Source organism: Stylophora pistillata, chromosome 11 (genome assembly GCF_964205215.1).
Source record: "Stylophora pistillata chromosome 11, jaStyPist1.2, whole genome shotgun sequence".
Lineage (NCBI taxonomy): Eukaryota > Metazoa > Cnidaria > Anthozoa > Scleractinia > Pocilloporidae > Stylophora > Stylophora pistillata.
The window spans coordinates 13,208,774-13,228,908 of record NC_142529.1 but is presented as its reverse complement, the minus strand read 5'-3'; the positions used below and the strand labels follow the sequence as shown (position 1 = coordinate 13,228,908).

The 20,135-nt window shown below is 39.2% G+C and overlaps 1 protein-coding gene and 1 pseudogene across 1 annotated transcript; one reads left to right on the top strand and one right to left on the bottom strand.

Moving 5' to 3' along the window:
• Positions 1–455: 455 nt before the first annotated feature.
• On the bottom strand, positions 456–20,119 carry LOC111340432 (mitochondrial ribosome-associated GTPase 1). Its single transcript, XM_088739189.1, has 12 exons — positions 19,963–20,119; positions 8,229–8,292; positions 7,507–7,612; positions 6,669–6,752; positions 6,069–6,131; positions 4,843–4,939; positions 4,192–4,253; positions 3,010–3,049; positions 2,835–2,891; positions 2,105–2,186; positions 1,174–1,265; positions 456–961 (listed from the first exon to the last, which is right to left on the bottom strand). Exons 1-12 carry the CDS (start codon positions 20,093–20,095, stop codon positions 825–827), a joined length of 1,017 nt encoding a protein of 338 aa, XP_088595315.1. The 5' UTR covers positions 20,096–20,119; the 3' UTR covers positions 456–824.
• Positions 10,143–12,081, top strand: LOC148720144 (uncharacterized; annotated as a pseudogene).
• Positions 20,120–20,135: the final 16 nt, after the last annotated feature.

The window sequence follows — 20,135 nt, the reverse complement described above, 5'->3', positions numbered from 1 at the left end:
GGGCTCTACCGTATTTCTTGTTAAAAATATAAGCTTTATTGATTCTTGTCGGGTAAACTTATCAATGATGAGTATAGCTATGTGCTTGAATGTTGTAAGCTTGTCTTGGGGGACATCTGGACTAAAACTGTAAGTGAAGTAGATGTAAACTGTGTATTCAACTTTTAACAAATATATGTATTTGTGCCCAATCCTTGCAGTAAAGAGCACTATTTGAGTAATAGTGAAAATCAGACCTGAAAAATTCAGGCCAGTACGGGATTTGAACCACTGACCTCTGCAAGACTAGTGCAGCACTCTACCAATTGAGCTAAAAGGCCAACTGGGAGCAGGTCATCAAGTTAACAGGCCTGAATTCTACAGGTCTGATTTTCACTATTGCTTAAATAGTGCTCTTTACTGCGGTGATCGTGGTGGTTTACGTGCGGTGATCGTGAATATTTCTATAACCGCAGTTCAGATACATGAATTTCATTTATTCATTGTGTTTGATTTATCATCTTACAGGTTTATGTCAAATTAAATATTAATTGAATGCAACAAATTTAGAAAACACAAACAAAAGAAAGAAATCTTTAAGTCTCAAAACTCTAACAATCAAACCAAATAATTTTATTTTACATGTTCATAAATACTATTGCTGCCTGCTGGGACTGCCCTGCCTTCTGTATCAAGTCACAGAAGAGAGGAATTCTGTAAACCCAGCCAAACATGGCAGTGTGGCATTAAAAGTGTGGAAAGCTCTCCATCCTATTGCCAAATGTGGGCAATTGCTGCTATGCTTGAAAGGCACTGATGAACAACAGTGCGAATCCTTTTCATGTTTACTGTCCCAGACTTGTTGGTAAAAAATTTTGTTTTTCCTTGAGTAACTGACGATCAAGTAGTACATGTCCCAACATTCCTCTTCTAAACCTTTTGAGGAAATCAACATGAGCTCTGCGATAATCTGGTACTCCACCTTAAAAAATAAAACAGTCACAAATTTGACAAAGCTACAACAAAATAATTCACAATTACAACAATTAAAACAAGTCTTGTGCAATCAAATTTAAGAAAGAAACTGTAAGTATAGAAGATTGAACAAAAAAGTTGATTGGAAAGTGTGTGAATTTTTATGATGTCAATAACATGCTAGACGTCTTTGAAATATTTCTATTGTTTCCAACATACCCGATATTGTAGCATCTAGTTTGTTAGCCCACTGTCTCATGACAAAGTTCACATTATCACTAGGGTTCATGAGGCCAAAACTTTCCACATATCTAGGAGAACAGTAACATTTCTAAAATGTTACAATTTGTCATAAGCATCACTACTTTAATCACCAAATTTATGTTTGCTGTAAGCAAAAAGATCACAATTACATATGTTTGGAGATGAACTAAAAAAGGGTGCATGTCAAGTCAAATCTCAACTTCTGGACAGCTGCCTATGGCAAAGAGCACCCAACTACCTCTGAACACACCCTTAACCCATAAGAAGGTAAAAGAAGATGGCACAAAAGCAGAAGAGAAAACAGACCTACAGTAGATAGAAAACTTAAATGGCTTTTTCAGTTTATTCTCACCAGTGAGACTAAACATGGTATGAACATGTACACCTGATCCAGTTTTCCTGAATCATTTGAATTCTTTCTTGTAATTGTAATTCCTTCTCCTTGCTCCTTTGTACCCTTGACACCCATTAGTTTCTTATCTCTGGTTAACAATTAACCACACTGTCAATGGAGTTAGGGGTGGGAACGGGAAAGGTGGTGGTTGGAAATAGGGCAAAACAGTTTTGGAATTCAATGCAAGTAATCCTAACTGTAGTATGTATTTTAACAAGTGTACCCTTTGCTAAGGTTCTTTCACCCCAAAGCTCCTCATAACTAAGTTTAATTTTCATATAGGGAGTTTGTTACTTGTACTTTTAGAAAGACCCAAAAGATATATCATGTTGTAATGTCTTTTTCAATATTACTGGTTGATGCCTTTTTTATTTTTAGATATTCAGAGAAAACTTTAGTTAGTAGTCATGTAATAATACTTATTCATACACTACACCAAAACAGTCACTAACTGTACTCTACAAATCTTAGGTAACACCATATGGAACTCACTCAAAACGTTTTTCTTTGTTCAAGGTATACAACAGATAATCAGCAATCAATTCCTCACCAACAATATGATCTTTAAAGCAACCTTCAATAACATGGAGTATTAGAACTGATTTATCTATTACTATAAGACATTTTAAAAGTGTTTTGTACCCTGGAAGCTACGTGTAAGGGGTAATGATAACTATATGGGGAAAGTCATTGCAATAATCAAAACTCAACAGTCATCATCGAGGGGCATACTGGTAATTATTGGGATGAACCCATTATCTCTAAAACTACACAATCTATCAAACAGTAAATGTTTAAACCACAACAATTGGTCATAATGACTGACAATGACACTTGGTGGTGGGAGCCACTGACACTTTGACAACCTGAGCAGAAGTCATCATCAGTCAAGAGTCATTAATTTTGTTGATGCCATAGTTGATTTGATGAGCTGGGAAACTTGTTACTGAATAACTTTCAAGGATTTTGGTATACAGAGAAATTGATGGATTGTTAACTTCAGTTAAAACGACTATCAGTAAGTTACTTGACTTTGGTGGAAAAATTGACCCAAACAATTCAAGGTAGCTTTATGATGAGGTGTGTTATCAACACATTTTGATATACCAGTACATTATCATTGGGTAACAAACACTGTATGATCATAAAATAATAATTGTACAGTATAGACTGGCTGAAACCCAGCAATGCTCTAATAATTATGCTTTAAATGAAGCCATACCTATTAATGCTAGCTTCATTCCTACTTCTGCAGTTGGTATATATGGAGCCACCACACCTGAAAAAATGAGAAGCATTGTAAGTAAAAAAGTAGCATTCTGCTGATCTACATGACTTTGTATTATCAGCCAATCATGTAAGTTAACTGACTGAGATTACTTAACTACACGGGTTACCTGGAGTGTCAATCATGTATGTTACTGGCTCATCACAAACCTGCAAGATATAATTTCAATACCAAAAATGCCTTTCTAAAAATCAGTTATTGTGCAATGAGTGTAACTAAGGTCAGTAGTGTATACAGTTGTAGAAATGAATCCATAAGAGCCAGAGTTCCTATCGTTAGCATTTTTAATTTACATCAGATAGTTGCATGTTTTGGTTTTACATAAGAAAAAGATTAGGAAACAGACAGAAAGAAAAGGAATAACTTGTACAATATAAACTGTTCAGTTTTACCCCAGAGCCTTACTATATCAAAATTATTATCATTTTATTTTATTCTTGTTTTGGAGAATGAGTGGCTATATAATCAATAATGATGATCAGATGAAGGAACAGAAATATGGAACTAACAAAAAAATTGACATCATGGCACATACATGTAAAAGGGGAGAGCAGATGCCCTGAAACTTCATATTTGAAGTGTATAGGTCATTTAAGTATGAAGGCAATCTTCACAGTGATGAACACTACTTCAGCAGTAATGAAAATAAGGCCTGAAAAAAACTTCGGGACTGTACAGGATTCGAACCCATGCACCTCCGCGATACCAGTGCCTATGTGAAAATCGTATAATGTCAACTACATAATTTATATGAACAATAAACATCCACTCATCACCTCGCAGGTTTATTACAAACTAACATAATGACCAGTTCCCATTTGGCTTGTTAGCTCAGTCGGTAGAGCAATGCACCTGTATCACAGAGGTCATGGGTTCCATTCCTGTCCAGGCCTGAATTTTTTTCGGGCATTATTTTCTCTACTGCTTAGGTAGCATTCATCACTGCAAAGATCGCTCTCATACTCATTTCTTTACCACAGTTCACATAATTACATGATTTTGATATATTCACAAACTTTGTATAGTTCACATTAATTAAAATAATTATACCATTATAGAACAATGAGTAAACAGCCAGGGTAAAAAAAAAAAAAGAAAGAAACTACACGTGTTTCTGAAATTGCAACTTTTCAAACTAGTTAAGTCAAGACCATTGAAAATAAGGATTGTTTAGGGTTACAAAGTTCCTTTTTAATGCTTTTCACCTTTCAAAGAAAGCAATTTCAATTTCTTGAGCTGATGCACATGGAAAAATGTTTACATACAGTGTGTAGATAAAGTTTGTAAGCACCTTAATTTTCTCTTGTATGGATCTTGTTATCCCTGGAACAGCACCCACTCTGGTTGCTTTGCCTTCACACAAACCAAGAAAACAATATGATAACCATATTTTAATAATAAACAGTTTAAATCAAATGTTCCACAAATTCACAAAGTATTTGCCACTGGAGGCAGGAAAATTAAATTACAGTAACTACACTTTGTCTCTCAAATGTGCATGTGTTGTGGGAGAGCAACATTCAGAACCATTACCATGGTACTCTTCATTGCCTTTTTTGCACTTTTCTAACTCTGCATTTAATATACATTAATTTACAAGACATTCCTTTCACCCACAGATAGCAAATGCTAATCCACATAGGTCATTTTTTCCCTCAACTAACTTAATGTAATTACCCTTTAAATTAAAATGAAGATGAAGAAATGCAACATAAAAAGACACACTAGAAAAGAAACTTAGGAGAATTAAAGAAGTTCATTGTTGAGGAGAAAAAATCCAAGTGTTTCTAAGTGCATGAAACTTACTGCTGAACTGGTTCAATTTAGTTCAATTTTGCTGTTTAAATTTTATTTTAGCATTACCGGCATCTCATCAGGCTCCATTTAATAATTTCTTAGTACAGGGAGAAGGCTGAAGATTGATGAAAAATTAAAAAAATACCTTTTCGCATGTATTTTCTTCGGAGTGCATTTACCAAAGACGACTTTCCAGTATTTGGCAAACCACAGATCAAAATATTGTAAGGCTTGTCTGGATTCTATATGCAAAAGTTGAAAGACAGTCACTTTTTTCAAAATATTTGATATTCCTGAGAGATATTTATGCTGCTTGGATTGCAATTTATAGACAGGAAAGTTGAACTGCTAACGTCATTGTAGGCTGGTGTTCACTCTGATTTTTTTCATTTACTGTTGGTGTCATGGGTCAGGTCTAGTTATTAAATATACTTTCAGAAGAATAATTAATTTAATGAAAAAAGTCATTCTTATTCCAATGTTTGGGAGTTTTAGTTATGATAATCAATTATTACAAGATTCTCTCTTTAGTTAAAGTAAGTTATAATACTTCACAATAATTAACATAATTATATGTGACCCTCAGAAATATTATTGATAATTTATATTGGTGCAAGGGAAATAATTCATTACATGGTTAACATACTTCACCACTGATTACAGATTTTTTTCATTTGATTTTGTGATTGAATGAATGTAAACTGAACAGTCTTTCAACTCAGATTAGTCCTGTTTTCACATTAAATAGAGAGTGGGTCAAACCCTTTTGACATATTTTAACAAACTAAGGATCCTGAGGCAATTTTGCATGACTATTTCAGACCCAGGACACACATTTCAGGGTGTTACTAAATTGTGGGTTAGCAGACCACGGATATTCTGGAACCTGTGGAACCTCTTATTTTTAATGAAAAGCAAAAATATGAAAAAGAATTAAAACAAAAAACCCCAATCTGTTAGAAATTTCCTTTACAGGTATACGAACCATTTTGTTAAAAGAGGAAGATACTATTCATGCCCTTGATGTCCAAGTTTGGTCCAACTAGAAATTATAGACAAGGGTATGTGTAATGTCATAAGGAGCAATTACAGCCATCACCAACCCAAAATGTAAGTAAATTGTACAATAATTTAAAAGCTCCACTGGTTTGGTACTGCAATCTAAATATAACACGTCTTCTGGAGGCTCTTAGTGAACCTTTGGAATGGGGAATAAAAATGTTATGGCTAGAATTTCAGGGTGATTTCAAGGGATTATATTGCTACTTTATTCCCATTTTAATATAAAAATTACTGCACATTCCTTAACTTGCAGAGTAATTTTATAAAGAAACATTTTTGAAATATCAATAACCAAAGATATCTACTGACTGATCTAATATATGTTCCTTCATATTCAGCATCCTTTACTGCTTCAAGGACAGCTGGTATAACCTGTAAAGCAAGTCAATAATGATATTAATAACTTGTGAATTACCAGTAATATTTTAAAACACAATCAATTTTAGGTTCACCATTGACTTCAGTGAACTTTAGGAAGCTGGATATGTATATCACAATTTCTACTGTTGCAATCTAATTTCCCCTCTGTACTACAAGTAAATTAATTCACTAATGTTTTGTCCAATATATCTATCATTAATGAAGCTTGCCTGGTCAGGGTTGATGAAAAGAGTCTAATTCAATGAATTTATTTGTGTTTTCTATTTAGTTATTTTCAATGTTGGACAGGATGGCCCAGTCCAGCTTTGAAGCTGGTTTGAATGGGGGACCTGTATAACCAATTACAAGGCCACAACACAAAAATAGATTATATTTTGTATTACCTGCACTATGAAAAACAACAAGATGATAGCAAAAGAGATGTTATCAAATGAAGTCATTATTAGTGTAAACTAACTGCAATATGCTCATAAACAAATCACATGTTTAATCTCAAACAGGTGTATTTGACCATATTTTTTTGTTTACCCTTTTAATGCTGTAATGATATTGTGATTTACTGTCAGTAAGCACAGCTCTAGTTCCCTCACTTTCCAGTTGCCTCAGGATCTCCTACAATTTAAAGGCTATCATTGTTGTTATCAATCCCTGTTTAAGAAGCTAGCATCTACATGTTCAGTCTTCAATTTTCCCTAGCTTTGCCATTTCTTGCAAACACCAGTTGAAAACAGTACATTAGTCTTTTAACTATCATAGGCATGACTACAGCACGAATAGATTTGAATGCATTCTTTAATACTGATGACTTACTAAATAGATTACAGCATAGAAGGTGGAATGTAATGAAGACTGAAGTGAATAAGCAAGGATGAACAGAAAAACAGAAAGAAAGGAAATGGTAAAATTGAAAATATATTAATTATTTTGTACAGTAAATATATTACAATGTTCACTGATTAATTACCGGTACTTTAAAGTTACAAAACGACTTGAAGAAAATAAAGAAATTAACTATGGAAACTAGGGGACATAAGCTAAACTTACATCTGTTGCCATGCTGGACAAAACTGTTGTACTGGTGTGCACAAAGGCAACCAATAGAAAGAAATGTAAACTGTTGAAGCCAATGGCCCAGTGGGAAAATAAAACAAGAAAATACAATCTGTAGCAGCCAAGGTGAACCATAAAAGAACAACTAAGCAAGAACAACCCAATAGCAATGGGTTTTCTAATATGCGATAAAAACATCATAGCTGGACGGGGAATTTTCACTAGCCCCCTGATATCCAACAGCACTTTTGTTGCACCCTGCAGAAGGCTACTAATACAGCTGTCTACCTTTGGAGTAAAATAACAATAATCAAACCCTTTGCTTGGCCATTCCTATGAGATCCATCTTGTTAAGCACAAGTACATGTGGCCTGCTTGATAAATTATTTTGAAATTTGGGATTTCTCCCAGTAAAGGGAATTTATACCTCAGTCAAGGAATATAAAAATGTACCTTTGATGAGAAGTATATTCAGAAACTGAAAATAAACTGAGAAGGAGTTGTATGGAATTCTAGGACAACCATTAGTAAACATATATTAGGTGTCTTAATATTTTATCAACATTAGAGCATCAAAGTATGTTCCAGAGAACTTCAATCAAAAAACCTAGAGAAACCCTTAAAGTTATTCAGTACACTTTGCCATAGCAACATTCCTAGAAAAGTCAATAAACTTGAAGAGGAGTTATGTTAAAAAGTCACAGACTACATATAGGGGCCTAAGAGATAAAAAGTCTTGTCATGCTTTTAATGTACCTAGAGTAAAGAAATAAATTTCACATTTTTGTCAATCTTCTTGGGTTTTAAAATTTTCCAAAGAATGTTCTGTATAGAATTTAATGCTGACCTCAACCTTGATTGACATGGGTATGTCTGCAGGTGCATGGGTATGCACTGTGTGTAGGAGGAATATTTGTGATGAAAAAGACAGGCACAAGTGGGAGAGAAAGACTGATGATTAAGTTGAATGTTGAGGTGCAAAATAAATGAAACGTCCTTGACCCACTGTGGTCAATCAAGATCAAAGTAAAGGATATTCTTGCATCATGAACTTCCACAACACAGTCACACTTTGGAAGCTTTAGTTGCATCTTTCGAAAACCTAACAAGATAACCACACAACATTCTTGCATGTTAAGGCTTAACTTTCATCACAACTCAAGGCACAATATAATATTCCCACAAGAACCTGCAGCCTGAAATTTGCCTTCAACCTTTAACTCATGACCCATTTTTACAGGAATGAAAAGAGCTCTGCACGTCTGTCACATGACAGTGATATTTAAAGAATGGCATAACTTGTAAGAGAAAGCTGCTGGATGACAAGTTTTTGCCATCCAATAAAATGTTGAATTTTAAAACTATCCTGAAATCTCGGGCTTAAATGTTGTTGGCAAGTTGTGTGATTCCTTTCAATTTATTTTGAGAATGAGATGCACCATGTATGTACATGTACCACCTTATAGGGAATTGTACAACGAAAACTTTCCCATAAAAATTCTAAAAATTTATGGTAAAGTAACTGGCTTTTTTTCCCTATTCAACTTTTGTAATATTGTATGGTCCTCAACATAACCTTCTAATTTGAACCTCTTGCAGAAACACACATGTACTTGTCAAAATAACGTGTGGAGCTAAATATAGTGCTCACATGGTGTCCTAATGTTTTGCAGTGTGATAACCTTAATTTGTTCCAATCAACATTAATGGTCTCCATGTTGCTTGTTCTACAAATTTGTATCATTATAATAATCTCCTCCCAAATTCCCAAAATTACCGTTATTTCATTCTTATCAACCACTGGTGCCCTAAGCTCTTTCAGAAAGTAGGTTACATGTTAGACTGCATCACAAAACATCAAACATACCTTTAAGTACATGCATCTGAAAGGGATTTCAGGTCATTTTCCCACCAATGTAATCATGTGAACAATTTTCCAATGAAAAAGTCTAACTCTCTTTTGACTGGCTCATGCTTATTCCCTTTGTTGTTATTTTCCCCATGTAGTATAATTTAAGCAATTTTTTTTCTTCATATTTTTCCTTTTATAAGGAAAGGTACATGTACAATACACAACATGCCAGTAACTATCTACAGTAGTATGAAAACTGTAGAACATATGCTGAGCAGTTTACAATCTGGCTGGGCAGAATTTTTATGTGAAGACTTTGGTAACGACCTTTGGCGATCAACAAGATTAATTCCCTCTTCTCTCTCACTCTCAAATCTCTTTGGTTTTTCCGCAAAATTGATTTCGAAATAAATTTTGTGGTACTACATTTGTTTTTAAAAAGATTGAAACCTGGCCTAAACACAATTTGTTATTTAATAATCCTTCACAAAAAGTAATTTAGAAAGTTAAAACAAGAGGTAATTATAGATAACAATTACATTAATCAGTGTGACTCTCATTCATTGTTACCTTTGTTACCTTTATGTTTCGGTGAAAGCTTTTTCTTTAATTTGAATAACATCTGTTTTCTTTATCATCCACTTGCTAAAAAATTGTTAAGTTTATGGCCTAAGTCCTAAATCATTTGGGTTCTTTGGGCAACCACTTTGTTAAGTGTCAGAAGAAAATAAAATTTGTTATCCACCACCATAAGTTGGCCTATGGCCTCAGATGGTATCCAAGACCTTTGGCACAGTTTTTCCCCACACATGTATATGCTAGATTTTAATCCTTCAGCAATAATTGATTGATTATTGTTATATACCAAGATAAGCATGTTGCACAACTATTGTAATTAGCACCTCAACACTGGCACCTTTGTTATTCACACCCACCAACCACAATACATGTAATTACCATATCTGCACCTGCACCCGTATATACCTGTGGACAAGCTCATTAAAAGTGCAGTTTTGAACACGATAAGTAACGGTCAACATGGTGGCAGCGGTGCTTGTCTCTTAATTTCACAGTCAAGAAGATTCAAGCCGATGAGCGATATGGCCTCAAACACTCCCTTCTAGTAATTCAAAACAACGGGGGATGATAAACACAATGTGGAGGTCTACATCTAAGACTTAGTTAACTACTGTATTATGCAAAACTGGTTTGATCCATCCAAGGAAACAGAAGCAGCGAAGTGGACGAAACCAGAGAAAGCGATGGTATGTCTTCGAGCATCGTTATCCCCTACAGCCAGAGCGATCTACAAATACAGTTTAGGATTGTCTGAACAAGATCAGAGCAAACCGCACACGGTTATCAATGCTCTGAAAGAGTACTATGGCGCTAGCATCGGGGTCTCAGGGCGAGAGGCAAAAATTCCTTTCCCTGCTACAAAATGAAGAGGAATCCATCGCATCTTGGGAAACAAGGATTCGCAATCAAGCTGCACAGTGCAAGTAAGAAAACTTCACTGATGAATTGATGAGAAATCAGTTCATCGCGGGATTAACATCTAAATCTCTCCGCGTAAAACTGATTGGGAAAGGCCACAGGCATCGAGATGCAGCTCAATCAAAAGTCACTCTACGAGAAGTTGTTGAAATAGCCAAAAGCCATGAGACAACCACATTTGCAAACCAGTTAATGAAAAATGCCTGAGGCAACCAGCAGGAGCAGGTAAACTTCACAAAGAAGACAAAACCCGAATACCGCAGCTCCAATACCTTAACAGCGGCCTGCTTCTGGTGTTGCGGTGAACATCCCAGCCCTTGTCAACAGCATTGTCCAGCGTTTGCGAAACGGTGCAACAAGTGTGGAATCATTGGCCATTTTGCTCGTGCATGCAGAGGAGGAACGAGAATTGGTAGAAGACGACAGCAGTGATCGATTTTTGTTGATGATGACCCTGATGAAGAGGCATTTGTTATCAATGATCAGGCAGCGCCAGTCGGTGCAAAGAAATTCTTCACTCACCTGCACCTCATCCATGGGAGGCAGTCGAAAATTGTTAAAGCTCAAATCGACTCGGCGTCGACCTGTAACACTATGCCAGGTTCAGTATTAAGCCAGCTATTCCCGAATTTGAAGATCTCAAAGACAAAAAGCAGAATCAACACCTACGGAAGCCAAACAACAAAACCAGAAGGTCAAGTAACCCTCGTGTGTGAAAGGAAGGGCAAATTCCACACAATTGACTTCCTAGTGGTGAACGTTCCAGATGACAAGCCTCCACTTCTTAGCGGACGAGACGCACAGGCTTTAAAGTATTTGACCATCTATGCAGACGAGACAAACGCAGTCGAAGAGGAGACCACATGAAACACACAGAAACTGCCTGCACTCGGCAAATTGACTTCAGAGGACATCCTAAAGCACTACCCCAACGTTTTTAAACAAGGACGCAGGAAGCCTCTTGGGAGCCCCATGCACATTGACTTGGACCCATCAGTCACACCTGTTCATGCCCCTACTCGCCGTGTTCCAGTGGCAAAATTAAACAGGGTCAATGAAGAGCTGAAAAGGCTCTGTGAAGAAGGAATTATAAGGCCGGTAACCCAACCTACCGATTGGCTGTCCAATATGCTGGTTAAGGAAAAACCTAATGGCAAACTTCGCATCTGCATCGATCTAAGCCAAACCATAAACAAGGCAATCAAAAGGCCCCAATACACCATACCCACAATCGAAGAGAGACTACCGCTTCTGACAAACGCCAAGGTATTCACCGTCGTTGATGTTTCTGAGGCGTTTCATACTATTGAACTGGATGAAGACTCTTCCCTTCTAACAACTTTCCGGGGGCCAAATGGTCGCTATTGTCACAATCGGATGCCCTTTGGTATTGCCTCAGGACCAGAAGAATATCAGCGGCGACAACATGAATTTCTGGACGGATTGAATGGGGTAATCAACATCACAGATGACATCTGTGTTTATGGCTGTGGCAACACTAAGAAGCTGACATTGATCATGACCGAAATCTTATCCATCTAGTTGAGAAGTGTAATGAACATGATCTTCGACTCTCCATGAAAAAAATTCAATTTAAGTCCAGCTCTGTTTCATTTATGGAGCACCGACTTACCAAAAATGGAGTACAGCCGGATCCAAGCAAAGTAGCTGCGATCACAGGAATACCAACCTCAGCAGATAAGGCCGCATTGCAACGTTTCCTAGGAATGTGCCAGTACTTGTCCAAGTTCTGCCCAAACCTGTCCCAAACAGTCCTTCCATTGAGGAAACTAACTAGGGATGACACTGAATTCCTTTGGTCAGAAGTCCATGAGCCATGAGGCAGCCTTCAACTCAGCCAAAACTCTCGTAGCCTCAACAACAGTATTGCGCTATTATGACGTCAGCCTTCCTGTGACTCTTCAAGTAGACGCATCTGACAGTGCCATAGGTGGGGTCTTACCTCAGGAGGGCCATCCTGTCTGCTTCACGTCACACACCCTCAGCGCTACAGAAAAGAATTATGCTCATATTGAGAAAGAGTGCTTGGCAATTGTGTCCTGTATGGTGAAATGGCATCATTACCTTTATAGAAAGTGAGACATGATGGTCCACTCTGATCATCAGCCTCCCGAGACAATTTTCAAAAAACCTCTGAGCAGAGCTCTACGGAGGCTTCAGAGAATGATGCTGAGACTTCAGAACTATCAATTCACTGTACAGTACTAGAAAAGAAAAGAGCTCTTCGTGGCCAACACTCTGTCTCGTGCACCTCTCAATGGTGGAACCCAGTCCCCCTCCAGAATGACGCAAGACTACGATGTGTTTCATGTGAATCTCACACAAATGGACCTGTCAACATACCTTGTCAAACCCGGTACAATGAACCAGATCAGAAAGGAAACTGAGAAAGACCCATCACTGATGACACTGAACAACAAGGTACTTGGTGGCTGGCCCCACCAAAAGAGTGAAGTACCAGAGGAAATCAGAGCATACTGGGACCTCAGAGATGAGATTTCAGTATATGATGGAGTGCTTTTCAAATATCATCAAGTCATTGTTCCCACATCACTCAGACCCGAGCTCTTACAGAAGATACACAAAGCACACCAATTAAGGTGCCAACAGTAGTATACGAATAGCCCAGGAATCCGTTTACTGGCCGGGAATGCAAGCAGCAATCAGGCAAACATGCTCCTCATGAGGTGTGTGTTCTCAATACTTAAGTGAATGGCCCCATGAACCCATGCAGTCACATGCCATACCATCTCGGCCATGGGAAAGAGTGAGTCCAGATCTGTTTCAACTAAATGGCAGTAACTACCTTGTGCTTGTGGACCACTACAGTGACTATATTGAACTTGGGCCTTTAAAAAACACATCAGCCGTTGCAGTCATACGAGCCTTGAAGCGAAACTTCGCACGTCACAGCATTCCTGACGAATGCGTGACAGATAACGGTCCACAGTTTGTCAGCCACGAATATGCACGCTTTGCACGTGAATACGGATTCACCAGCATTAGATTATCTCCCTACCATAGTCGAGGAAATGGCAAAGCCGAATCTGAAGTCAAGATTGCCAAAAATATTCTGAAAAAATTCCACTTTGAGGACCCATATCTGGCTCTTCTGGCCTATCGAAACACGCCACAACAGGGATACCAGTACTCACCAGCACAGCGACTCAAGTCCCGGAAACTTCATGACATCATCCCAACAGCAGCAAGCCAGCTACTCCCACAAGCTGCATCAGGACAGGTTATAGTGAGAAACATCGAAGAAAGGAGAGCCCGATCAAAAGCCCATTACAACAAGAGGGCATCAGGCCCGCTGAAACCATTTGCCCCAGGAGAAGAGGTATTTCTCAAGCCACGACCAACAAACAAGTCTCAGCCATGGATCTATGGGGAGGTGATCGAACAACCCACATAGAGATCCTGCATGATCAAGACGGCAATGGGACCTATTCAACGAAACTATGCCCAAATCCGAGAGGCTAGAACTGAGCCAGCTGAAAGACACACCACCGGGATGAACCAGCTTGAAATCGCATCCACACACTCTGAACAGGAGCAGGAAAGACAACCAGCTGACCTTGAGCAAATGGAGCTAGAGAACAGACTACCTCGAGGAGAAGGCGGACTTCGCCATCCACATATGGAATCAGAAAGCGCGCCATCTAGTACAGATGAGTGTGGACATTGCCGTTCACAAAGGACTCGCAAACAGCCGTCAAGGTTCAAAGACTATGCCGTGTAGGCTCACAAGCGAGATAAACTGAACTATAATTGATTAGTACACTTATTCATTTATTTATCAGTCCTCTTTCCAAGAGAGAGAGGGTGTTGCACAACTATTGTAATTAGCACCTCAACACTTGCACCTTCGTTATTCACACCCACCAACCACAATACATGTAATTACAATATCTGCACCTCCACCCGTATATATCTGTGGACAAGCTCATTAAAAGTGCAGTTTTGAACATGATAAGTAACGGTCAACAAGCCCTGTGATTGTTTGATTCTTAGGGATGACTGCCCCTAATCAAATTACAATGTATCCTGACCGTGATACAATTGCACAGTTATTGCCCTTATGCTGAATACAACAGCTTGTTTTTGTCACATGATTGTTTATGAGAAAGTCTATGTAATGTTTTGATAGTATTGTTTACCAGAAGTTGTGTTTGCAGAAGTTCTCGGACAGTGTAAACATGCAAAGGATCATGGATGGTTGTGTGGGCCATGCTTTCTGGGTTTCATGGCTGCTGAATAAAGTGTAGTTTCTTTTTATAGTTATATCTGGTTTATTAAATAGCCATCCGAGTGACATCGTTAAATTGGCGACAAGGATTCAATTCGTTTTGTGAGGTAGTGGATGTTTTTCAAAGTCATTTGCACGGAAAGTCCAGGCATATTCTCAGAAGATGATGGACAATAGAACCAGTTTGAGTACAACTTCAAGTTCACAAGCTTCGCCAGCTGCGATGTTTGTTCCTCTTCTTGATGTGGCCAGCCTTACTCCCTTCAATCCAAAGGAAGATCCAAACACACTTGCAGTTCACTGGAAGTTGTGGAAACACTTGTTTAATCTGTATGGTGGCAAAAGGTATTACACAGGATGAACAGAAAACTGTATTGCTGTTGCATACTCAAGGGTTGAATTTACAGGAGCTTTATTACACATTATTGACTGGTGCAGATATCAAGCCATTTGCTGAGAGTATGGAGTTGTTGGATAACTATTTTGCACCACAGTTGAATGTTCCATTCAAAAGACATCAGTTTAGGCAAATGGAGCAAGCATCAGGAGAGTCAATGGATCAGTTTGTTTGTCGGTTGAGGCAGAAAGTGATCTCCTGCGAGTTTCAAAATGTCGATGAGGCAATAAGAGATCAGCTTATTGAGAAATGCAGGGATCCCAGCCTTCACCCTAAGTTTCTTGAGAAAGGAAATGCTACTCTGAAGGATTTACAAGATTTGGCTTGTGTGCAGGAAGCAGTGAACATGCAGGTCAAGGCTATGGATCAGTCATCCAGTCAGGTAAATACTGTTTCTGGCAGACCTCACAGCAAAGGAAAAGGAAAAAGGGCAGCACAGGGTAGAGGCAGAGGAAATAAGCCCAGTAAACAGTCTAGTGGTTCTCAGGAGACAAAAGTGAGAGGCTGTTTTCGCTGTAATTACACTGACCATATGGCATGTGACCAGAATTGTCCTGCCCGTAGCACGAAATGAAATGCATGTGGCACGATTGGACATTTTGCAGTCTGTTGCAAAACAAAGGAGTGAAAACCCTTTGCAAGGGATCACGAGTGAAGGAAACATACATGGGGGAGAGCTTACCAACTATCAGAGGATTCAGCCACTGGCCAACAAGATCATTATGCATTTGCAGTTGGAGTTGGTCAGCCTACACGTGGTAGTAAAGTAGATTTAAAGATTGGAGGAGTGATGCTACCCGCAGTATTTATTGACTCTGGCATGTCATGCAATGTGATCGACCAAGCAACCTGGGAAATTTTGAAGAAGAAGAGTGTCCAGTGTGAATTCAAGAAATCAAGCAGAAAGTTGTTTGCTTATGGGTAGAAAGATCCTATTGAGGTGATCAGGACATTTGTGTCTGAGATTGTATGTGAAATCAGTGGTATCAGTTGCGTGGATGAATTCACAGTGGTTAAAGGTCAAGGAAGACCTCTACTCGCAAAGAACACTGCAGAGAAGTTGGGCATATTAAGGGTCGGCCCTGATGTGTGTTCATTAACTACTGAAGGAAATGATGCCGAGATTTGTGAGAAGTAAAGAGAGGTTTTACAGGGGTTGGGAAACTGAAGGATTTCAGCTGAAGTTACATGTAAAAGACTATGTCAAGCCTGTTGCACAACCCATACTGAGACTGCCATTTGGGTTAAGAGCCAGGGTTGACGAGAAGTTGAATGAGCTGTTAGCAAAAGACATCATCGAGGAGGTGTCACACAACCCAACTGAGTGGGTCGCCATTGGTTGTTGTCCCAAAGACAGATGGTGACATTCGGATTTGTGTGGACATGCACAGGGCGAATTCAGCAATAGAGAGGGAAAGACATCCTATCCCTATAATTGAGAAAGTCTTGTACGACCTTAATAGCTCAACTCTTTTCTTAAAGCTCAACCTCAAGTGCAGCTTCCACCAGGTGGAACTTGATGAAAGACTGCACGAGATCACAATGTTTGTTACACACCGTGGTTTGTACAGGTAAAAGTATTTGATCTTTGGGGTAACATCGGCACCTGAAAAGTACCAGAAAATTGTGGCAGATGTTTTGCATGGTTGGGAGGGAGTGGCTAATTTGGCAGATTTGATTTGATTGTGCATGGTTGTGGCATAAAGGAACATGACAGGAATTTACATGCCGTACTGACCCGATTGAAAGAGAAAGGACTAACTTTGAATGGGGACAAATGCCACTTTCGTCTTCCCAAGCTGACATTCTTCAGTCATGACCTGAGCAGGCAAGGTGTTGCACCCAGTGAAGAGAAAGTAGCTGCCATCTTAAAGGCAAGCCCTCCACAAGATGCTTCACAGGTCAGATCATCTTTTCAGCTTGTACAGTATTCTGCAAAGTTTCTTCCCAACTTTGCACAAAAAACAGAACCACTCAGGAGCCTCTTGAGGAAGAATGAGCCTTTCATCTGGGGTGAAGCACAAGAAAGATCCTTCCACAACTTGAAACAGCTCGTTGCACAGGCCACTTCGCTTGTATATTTCAGAGGAGACTGTAACACGTGTATTATTACCGATGCAGATCCACAAGGTTTAGGTGTGGTGCTGACTCAACTTTAGGATGGCGAGTGGCAAGCAATCTCATACACGTCCAGGAACCTCACTAAAGTGGAACGGAGATACAGTCAGACCGAGAAAGAGGCCCTTGCCCTAGTATGGGCTCGTGAGAGGTTCAATATTTATGTGTACTGGCAGAAATTTGAACTTGAAACTGATCATAAGCCACTCGAGTGTATTTTTGGCAGGCTTTCAAAACCTTCAGCACGTATCAAACGTTGGGTTCTGAGGTTACAGGGGTATGACTACAGAGTGGTTTATTGGCCTGGCAAAGCAAACATTGCAGACTCTCTCGAAAGACTCAATCAATGTGAACCTAAAGACTCAAGTGTGAAATTTGATTTTGTCAAGGCAGTCGCTGAGGAAAGTTTACTTGTTGCTCTGACAGCGAAACAAGTTGAACTGGCTTTTGATATTAACCCAGAACTTGCTAGCCTGAGACAGTACATTTTAAGTGGGGACTGGTCTCAATGTAAGATGACAGCTTATGTGTGTGTCAAGGATGAATTGCGTGTGTTGGGCAAACTCATTTTGCATGGTACAAGAATTGTTGTTCCGAAGGCTTTATGGGGAGAAGTCTTGCGTCTTGCCCACGAGGGACATCAGTGCATCGTAAAAATGAAGGCACGTTTAAGGACAAAGGTTTGGTGGCCAAAGATTGACTCAGATGTAGAGTGAACGTGTAAGTCTTGTCATGGATGCCAAGTCGTAGGTGAATTTCAAGTTCCTGAGCCCATGAAAAGAGTAAAGCCACCTACTGGACCCTGTCAAGACATCGCCATAGACTTGATGGGTCCTCTTCCCACTGGAGAAAGTTTGCTCGTAGTCGTAGACTATACCGGTCCCAAGCTTTGGAACGATTTACCATATTCCTTGAAAACATCTGAATCTGTTGCAATTTTCAAGAAGAACCTTACAACATACTTGTTCAAAGACGCTTTTTAATTTACGATTTTTTATAATGTAATTGCTATGTTAATTAGTCTATAATTTTGTAAAGCGCTATGGAGAACTAGTCGAGCTTAGCGCTATATAAATGCTTTTTATTTTTATTATTATTATTATTATTACAGTAGATTCTACGAGGTAGTGATCATGCGCTCAACAGCAGCTAAGAGAGTGGTGGATGTGCTGACACAGATATTCTACAGATATGGATTTCCATTTACACTCAAATCTGACAACAGTCCTAAGTTTTGGTGTGAGGAGTTTGAGAAGTTTCTCTCTGATCACGGAATCAAACACTTGACATCTCCACCATTCTGGCCGCAGGCTAATGGACATGTCGAAAGACAGAATAGAACTCTGCTTAAGTCTTTGAAAAATGCTCACATCGAGGGAAAGAACTGGCACGAAGAACTGCAGAAGTTTCTGTTAGCCTATAGAACCACACCGCAAACAAGTACTGGTGTTACTCCTGCATTCCTCATGTTTGGTAGAGAGTTGAAAACAAAACTTCCAGAGTTAAGGTGCACTGGTAACCTGTTGGACAAGGGGCCAGAGATCGTGATTGGAATCACAAGTTGGTCCACAAAGAACATGCTGACAACAAGCGGGGTGCCGCTGAAAGCCCTGTAACACCTGGGGATCTGGATTTAGTGAAGAACATGAAAACGTCTGGCAAGCTAGAAGCAAATGTTGAGAGTGAGCCATACACAGTGCAGACTAAAGGAGGCAGTGAGGTGACTGTTAGGTCCAAAGAGGGTGTGGAACATAGGCGGAACAGTGCATTGGTTAAGCGGTACAACCCACCAGGGGAATTACCGGAAGCCACAGAGGCCATTTCTCAAGACGCTTCCCTTCCACCATAGGAGAATATAGCAACATCAAGACCAAGGCAGACTGTCAGAATGCTGGAGAAGTACAAGGACTATGTACTTTATGAACTGAACTCTGTTGGCACGTTGGACTTATGTTGACGTCTGTTAGATGCAGTTTCATGTTACTAAATTTTATTGAACAGTTTTCATGCAGATAGATTTTTTTTTGCTGTTATCTGTTTGTCCCTAAGGAAAGGAAGGGATGTAATGTTTTGATAGTATTGTTTACTGGAAGTTGTGTTTGCGGAAGTTCTCAGACATTGTAAACATGCAAAGGATCAAGGATAGTTGTGTGGGCCATGCTTTCTGGGTGTCATGGCGGCTGAATAAAGTGTAGTTTCTTTTTATAGTTAAATCTGGTTTGTTGCACGGCCATCCAGGTGACATCATTACAGTCTAAATATATAGCAAAGCACTTAATGTATGGTCCCTTGGGAAACTAGTTAGTTTTATTTTCCCAAGAGTCCTGATGTTTGCCTCGACTTTGTCTTGGGGAACATCAGGACTCTCTGGAAAACACAGCTAACTGTTTCCCTCAGAACCATACATTAAGTGCACATTTATTTGTACCAGAAATTTAATTGAATAAAAACAATCATTTTTGTCCCACTTTGATTCTTCTTTTTTTACTTCCCCATAGTTTTGGCTCATAACTCCCAAAGGATTGTGGTCAGAGAGACAGGGGAGGAGTGGGGGTGAAAGTACTGTCCTCTTGGCAATCTGGTGGCAATCATTCATGCAAATTTTTTCGAAGAAATAGAGGTTTGGAACACTTCTCACCTTTTGCCATGTGGCCTGGAAACCATTTCAAAAATATGCTAGGATGAAAATGTACTGGAAGGCGAAAAGATGGTCGGAAACTTGCATTTGCAAGCCATAACTCCGTGCGGTTCACGTAAAGGCTCACTGCCATGTTGGATAACCGAAGAGAGCATGCTGGGACTACATCGAAT